The sequence below is a fragment of the Octodon degus genome, unplaced genomic scaffold (genome assembly GCF_000260255.1).
Source record: "Octodon degus isolate 3935 unplaced genomic scaffold, OctDeg1.0 scaffold00046, whole genome shotgun sequence".
Lineage (NCBI taxonomy): Eukaryota > Metazoa > Chordata > Mammalia > Rodentia > Octodontidae > Octodon > Octodon degus.
Window position 1 is genome coordinate 7,274,671 of NW_004524622.1, and position 7,023 is coordinate 7,281,693.

The window sequence follows — 7,023 nt, forward strand, 5'->3', positions numbered from 1 at the left end:
TATTGGGCGGGGTTTGAGGATGGAAAAGCCAGTCCAAACCCCATTTGTGCAAAGCATTGAGACCTAGTGGCACATGTCTGCAACTGCAGCACGCTGGGAGGCTGAGGCAGGAGGGCCACAAGGCAGAGACCTGGAGGGGCAATGTAACAAAACCCTGTCTCAGAATAAAGGCTGATAGAAGGCTCAGTGCAAAAGCCCTAGCTAGGTTCAATCCCTCATGTCCAAAGATAGACAGACATTCTAAAAATAGGACACATGTACCAATTAAAGTGAACAATTTGGGACACCACAGAAATATTTGATTAGTTTGCAGTTTTGAAAAGATGGAGAATTGGCATTAGTTGAGATCATCTTAACACACTCCTATATGGAGGCTGGCAAGATAGCTCAGTGGTCTAAAGTGCCAGCTTAGGCAGCTGCAGGGACTGTGGTTGGATCTCCGGCACCACATGCTGTGCCAGCCCTGCCCCAAGGATGAGATGGACACACACACACACACACACACACACAAACCCAACAAAAAACAAAAAAACACTTTTTTTGATGAATAAGTTTATTGGTCTTTATCTGAAAAATCTTCATAGAAATTTGATTTAACTCTCAGCAGCCTGCTCCTGAGCTCTAAGGAAGCTTGCCTTCTTTTGAGCTACTCAATCTTTCTTCTGGGCAAGGGACATTTTGGGACGGTTCCACCTCTTTTTTTTGTACTGAGAGAACTATTTCTTGTAAGCATCTTCATCTTCCATTAGGTAACACATATAGTCTGCAACATTCTGCCCCATGATGTGCTTCCGATGTACTTCTGCACTGAAGTCCTTGCTTTCAGAATCATAACCAGGGAATCGTCTGGTGCTGTGAGGGATAGACAGGCCTCCATCCACAGCACCGTTTAGGGCTGCAAAAACTTTACTGCCAGTTGTAGTTCCGGCAAGGCCTGCATCCAAGTAGCAGGCGAAGGCACCAGGTTTGCCAGCCATGCTTTCCACATTGTATTCATCTCCAGTCCCCTCCACCTGGCCTTCATAGATCTTATCCATGCCAAACCTACTGAGAAGCCTGCAGGCCAGCAGCAGGCCAGGACAATACACTGCAGCATAATTTGTTAGGCCAACTTTCACACAGCATTTTGGTAGTTCATGTGCATATGCCGCAGAGACTATCATATCCCCTTCAGTACGGGCATAAGCAATCTGATAAATGATATCTCTGTTAGTTACACGAACTATCATCCTGTATTTGATGTGTTGTACTTATTTTTGTCCTGTATTACCAAGCGAAAAAACACTCTTAACATACTCAAAATTGACCCCATCCCAGAGTCATCAGTAGGTATTCAATATTTTATATTTAATGGAATTTTTTTAATTTTAGGGAAAGATCTACAGGGTGTTCAGGTTCTCACTACTAGATCGGACTCATAGTGATCCACTTGGGATCACAGGTGCACGCCACCTTGCCCAGTCTCAACTGCCATCTCAGCACACCCTGTGGGCAGAACCAGCACTGGAGGCCAGGGGATTGAACCCCCTCCCCCATCCCTGCACCTGCTTGCAGGTGCTTTAATCTGCTGAGCTATTTGGCTGGCCCTTGAATTTCAAGCTATGATAAAATTCATTTTATTGTGGTAAGAGGTTTGTGCTAATATTGTTTGGACAATTAAATGCTGATATCTTATACTCTGAGTCACTATTTCAAAGTTTATTAGCCATTATTACCCTCCTATTACCTTGTTTTGAAATTTTATTTTTATTTCTTTAAAATTAAAAACAATAGCTCACCGGATTAAAGCACCTGCAAGCAGGTGCAGGGGCCAGGGGTTCGATCCCAGGGCCTGCCGTGCTGGCCCTTCCCCAGGGGCACCTAGAAATGGTGATTGAGACTGGGTGTGGTGGCGCAGGCCTGTAATCCCAGCACCTGGGAGGGTGTGAACAGGAGAATCACTGAGTCTGATCTAGTAGTGAGACCCCGAACACCCTGTAGATCCTTTCCTAAAATACAGGAAAAAAAAAAATTAAAAACAAAACCCAAAGGGCCGAGGAGATGGCTCAGTGGAATAAGCGCTTCCCTGGCAAGCGCAAGGGCCTGAGTTCAATCCCCAGTTCTGAAAAAAAAAAAAAAAAAAAAAACCACCCCTCCCTACCTCCCTCTAGGGATTGAACTTTGGGCCTTGGTATTCCCCACCTTTTTTTTTTAAATATTTTTTGAGATGATACCTTGGTGAATTGCTAATTTGCCCACTCAGGATGCTGGCTGTGACCCTCCTGCCTCAGCCTCCCAGAGTACAAGAATAACATATGAGCACCACCACTCAAGTGAGCATTTTAAGGCCACATATGAGAAAGAGACCAAGATTATATTCATTTTAGCATTTAATTTTACTATCGCAAATATCCTCACATTGGGCTAATGTTCTGGGTTGCCTTAATTTTTAGCTGTGATACATGAGTGCAACAGTAAGGGAAACAGTTTCAGCTTCGGTAAAGTCACACCTCACCTAGATGGTCAGTGTGCCTTCCACGACCACAGTGACATTGCTCTTGATGTCCACACGGCTGTCTGTTCGCAGGGAAATGCCCAGCTCTCCTCCTCGGAGGGAACACTGAAATGCTGACAACGACAAAGAAATCCCAAAGTGAGAGCACTCGAGCCTTCTGGGAGGCCCACGGCATAGAGCAGGCCTTTCACCTCCAGCTCCGTCGTCCTCCCAGGTCTCTTTCTCCCTCCCTCTCTTTCTTCCTTCTAGTTTTTTGAGACAGGGTTTCACTGTATAGTCCCAGCTTATTTGAATTATGTATCTCAGGCTGGCCTGGAACTCACAGTGGTTCTCCTGCCACAGCCTCCCAGTGCTGGGATTTCAGCCCCAACATCCAGGTCACCCTAAAGAATAAGTTTCTGAGTGGGAAGACAGTTCAGTGGCATAAGCGCATGCCTGGAGTTTGATCCCCAGTACCAATAAATAAATAAATAAATTATTAATTAATTTCTTCCTCTGCCCACAGGGCCACAAATTCGATCTGATCTACAGAACATACAGCCTCACCCCTTCCCTTCCTCAGCCTCTTCCTCATCATAGCTACATCTTGCCCACAGCCTCCTCCAGGAGAAAGCCAAGGGGAGGAGGAGGGATGCTGCTGCCCTCCTCAGGCCTCATCTTCTCAGCTCTAAATACAAGAGGGATTGACTTAAAAGATAGTGCGTTTAAGTCACTTTTATTACTGTAAGACACGTTAGGAATCCCCTCCAACCCTGCCCTTGCACAGAACACATTCCCCCTATCGGCCCTGCCACTTGCGGGAGCACTTCTGAAGTCCTCCTTCACGAGTGTCTTTATGCACTACTGGGGCTGCCCTGACGTCCTGCACTGATTCAACATGCTCCCGTTTCCTGGTCATTCTGACCCAGGGAGGAGCCTGGAGGTGCATGGTGCCAGGCCAGGGAGCAGGGAGGTATGCAACGTCTCTGCCAGCCTGCCTTTGTTGGAGGGCACTTGGCAACTTGGCACCAGAGTTTTGATCACACCTCCTGGAGACAGGATAATGCCTTCTGGCAGCTCCAGAAGGAACAAGGGATGAGTGCTCTCAGGTGAGGGCAGTCCTCTGAGGGGGGGATGCCAGTGTGTCTTTCACTATAGACAATTTATAAAATGTAAGTGTTTTCTTTTTCAGTTACCTCTGTACTAGAGCAACCACACACGTCAGACAGGTGGGATGGCCTTGATCTCCAGGAGTTCAGTGAGAGGAGCAGCCACCCTGTCACCTCTAGCCAAGCCCCAGGAGGCTGCCCGCACAGAGCAGTGCCGCCTCTGTGGGCCAGTCTCTCTTCTCTGTCCCTGAGCACCATGCTCACCCAGGGGACTTGGTCTACAAGTTGTCCTGTGACTCAATCCTGTGACATAGACAGCTGTGTAAATGAGCCTGGGGGGCCTTCCATTCTCAAATTCTCACTAGCTTCTCCTGGCCAAAGGGACACGGCTTGCGAAGTCACTCAACAGGGTCTGCCTGAGCCCTGGCTGAGCCTGTGTCTGCTGGGTGTGGCGAGTATGAGGCTCCTTAGGGTGAAGGTTAAGAGTGGCAAAGGGCTATTTCCCAGGACAGAATACTCTACTACATTATCAAGGGGAGGATACCTACTAGAGGGACACTAGAGTTAGCCAAATACAGACATTGGAAAGGAGCAGACCTACCTCGCATATCTTTCTTCCCCAGCTGCTGGGACCAGTAGCTGCTGAGAACAGTGTGTGCAACCCCTGAAAAAGAGAACAGTTACTGAGGACCCAGAGCACACGGGTGCCAGTAAGGTAGGGTGGCTCGGAATCTCAGTCTTTTATCTGGCTTGACTAGCCTTATAGCATTTGCTCTATATATTGACCAGCCCACAGTGATGTGTGGAATTATGCACAAAACTAGGAAAAAAGACACACAGCCAGGTGCAGTGGCACGTGCCCACAATTCCAGCTCTCTGGGAGGTTGAGACAGGAAGATAGCAAGTCTGAGCCCAGCCTGACAACTTACACAATCCAGCAGCACCCTGTCTCAAGAGTAGGGGTGCTGGGGTGCAACTTAGTTCAAAGGTCCTAGGTTCAATTCCCAGTACCGGAAAAAAAAAAAAAAAAAGATGGAGACAAAGGTAGGAAGGAAAGAAAGGCAGAGGAAGGAAGACAGAAAGAGGAATTAATTTATGCATCACTTTCCCAAATGATGTATCTCCTACACCTTTCTGGTTCTGCAGGCCAAGTTAGGCTGCACATTTTAATTCCTTCTACCTGTGCACTGTTGGCCCCTGCTGGGAAGATCAAGGCCTTCACAAAAACCTCCCTATGTTTTCCCAGGGAAAGTGTCTCCTTTCTCCTAGGGGACACAACCAGGAAGGCTAAGAGCTCTAAGAGCCACCTCCTCCACCCAGTCAATGTTCCCAGGCTTTGGGGGACTGAAAAAAGCTCCTCTTAGTCAGGTGCTCCCTTCACACGATGTACCCTAGCTCTTTCTACTCACTTGTGTCCTGGAGACTGGGTCTCACTACATGGTTCAGCCTGGCCTTGAACTTGCTCTGCAGCCCAGGCTGGTCTTGAGCTTTTAGTTCTCCTAGGTTAGCCCCCAGTGCTGGGAGTACAGGTGTGTGCAAACACATCTGGTTTCCTGTCTTCACTGTCATATCTAATCTCTGGTCTAAATGTATGGTACCTTCCTGTGGTGTCACATGCCTATAACCCAGCACTTGGAAGGCTGAGGCAAAAGGATCAGTGAAAGTTTGAGGCCAGCCTGGGCTACAAATTGAGCTCAAGGCAGCCTAAATTGCATGGTAAGACCCTGTCTCAGAAAGACAGGAAAAAAAAAAAAAAAAAGGAAAGATGGAAAGCAAAAAGCAAACAAGAAAAAAAGGAAAATGTAAGAGAAAAAGCAAAAGGATAGGAAATCAAATCTCCCACTCAGGCAAATACATTAATGGTTGTGAGACACCCAGTAGGTTGGTGCAGCCATCCTGATTTGCCCCAGTCTGGTGTTAGCAATGAAAACTCTGCATACCCCAAGCCCCTTGGTCCCTAGAAAACTTTCACACTCTAAAAAAGAACATTATAGGGAGAAAAACCCTCATACTCTGTGTTAGGTACGAACCCACATAATCAACCAGACCGGGCATTCTGACGCAAGTAGATTTACTAGAGGCAGCAAGCAGGCTCGCTGTCTAGCTGACCAAGACAGCAGCAAACAAGGCAAGGCACAGGGCTTTTAAAGGGTTTTTTTATGGGAGGGTGTTTGTGGGTTGGGACAGCCGAGGGAGGGCTAGTCTTAGCAGGGCTACCTGGTCTGTGGGGGACTTTTGATGCTAACAAAGGAGAGTTTCTGTGGTTGCTTGCCCAGGTCAAAGTCAGGCAGACTTGTTCTGTGGTTTTGGGCTTGGCCCTGTGTGGGGCTGAGGGAGCAAGAATTTGGGGGCAGGGTGCCTGGGAAGCCAAGAGGAAGAGTGTTTGGGGTAGGGTGCCTGGGAAACTTTGAATCGTAACCTATCACTCCTTGCCACTGCAAAGCCTGGCGCAGCAGCTGTGTGTGCAGGTCTGCTAAGAGGCTTTCTTCTATAGGGGAGATCAAGTTGTAAGCCTTAAAGTTGGGGGCATCTTCCTGCGTCTTTAAAGTGTTTGCTGAGCTCTGGGTTTTGTGTTTTGTCCTCAGAGGGTAACTAACCCAAGTTGGTCCTCACCATTTGATAGGACCAGAGTTGCACATCTTCTGTCCAGCCTCCTCCTGCTTGGGCCTGGCCCTGCATAGATGCCTCCCTGGGGAGCACCCCCACCCGCGCCCCCTTCTCTCTCTGACTTCCTTCTCTTTCTGCTGGGTGGAGCCCAGGACCTCCCACATGCTAGGCAGTGCTCTACCACTGAATGCCTTTTTCCAATTTTGAGGCAGAGTAATTTGCCCAGGCTGGTCTTCAACTTGGCATGCTCCTCCCTCAGCCTTCCAAGTAGCTGGGAATAGGACCAGAAAGATAGCTCAGTGGCATATGCACCTGCCTGGAATCATAATGCTATGTTTGATCCCTGGTACCAAAAAATCTTCCTTGAACCAAGGAGCTGGGATTCCAGGCATGTGACACTACACACAGTTTTCAAACAGGATGAAAACCCTGCAGAGGCCCGGAAGTCCTGCCCTTCTATGGAGTCATTTCTCTGCTTCCAGCTGTTTATTAAGCCAGCTAACAGGTACCTTGTACATGTCAGTTAGGCACCAATGCCACTGAGCTGTCTCCCCAGCTTGGCACTGAAAATCTTAATACCAGTCTCTAGGGAGCAAGACAACATAATAACAGTTGTGATAAATGACCCCTTATTATGTCATTTTGCAAATGCTGACCCTGAGGCTTGAAGAAAGTAGGTTAAGTTCTATCCCAAATTTCACTGTTATTAATACAGTCTGCCTGTTCTTAGCTTTTTGGTTAAGAGTAAAAGTATTTTCCATGTTCTTATCAAGGTGCTTAAAGCAGTTTGTTCACAAATTTGGCTCTGAAACTCAAGTTATGAGTGGACCTAGC

The 7,023-nt window shown here is 47.7% G+C and overlaps 1 protein-coding gene across 1 annotated transcript in view; it reads right to left on the minus strand.

Moving 5' to 3' along the window:
• Nucleotides 1–2,368: 2,368 nt before the first annotated feature.
• Pbld (phenazine biosynthesis like protein domain containing) overlaps nucleotides 2,369–7,023 on the minus strand; it is a 42,003-nt gene continuing 37,348 nt past the window's right edge. The window contains exons 9-10 of the mRNA XM_004632042.2: nucleotides 4,184–4,246; nucleotides 2,369–2,607 (exon numbers count right to left, since the gene is read on the minus strand). Of these exons, the coding sequence (XP_004632099.1) occupies nucleotides 2,495–2,607; nucleotides 4,184–4,246 (176 nt within the window). The 3' untranslated portion in view covers nucleotides 2,369–2,494. The remainder of the gene's footprint in view (nucleotides 2,608–4,183; nucleotides 4,247–7,023) is intronic.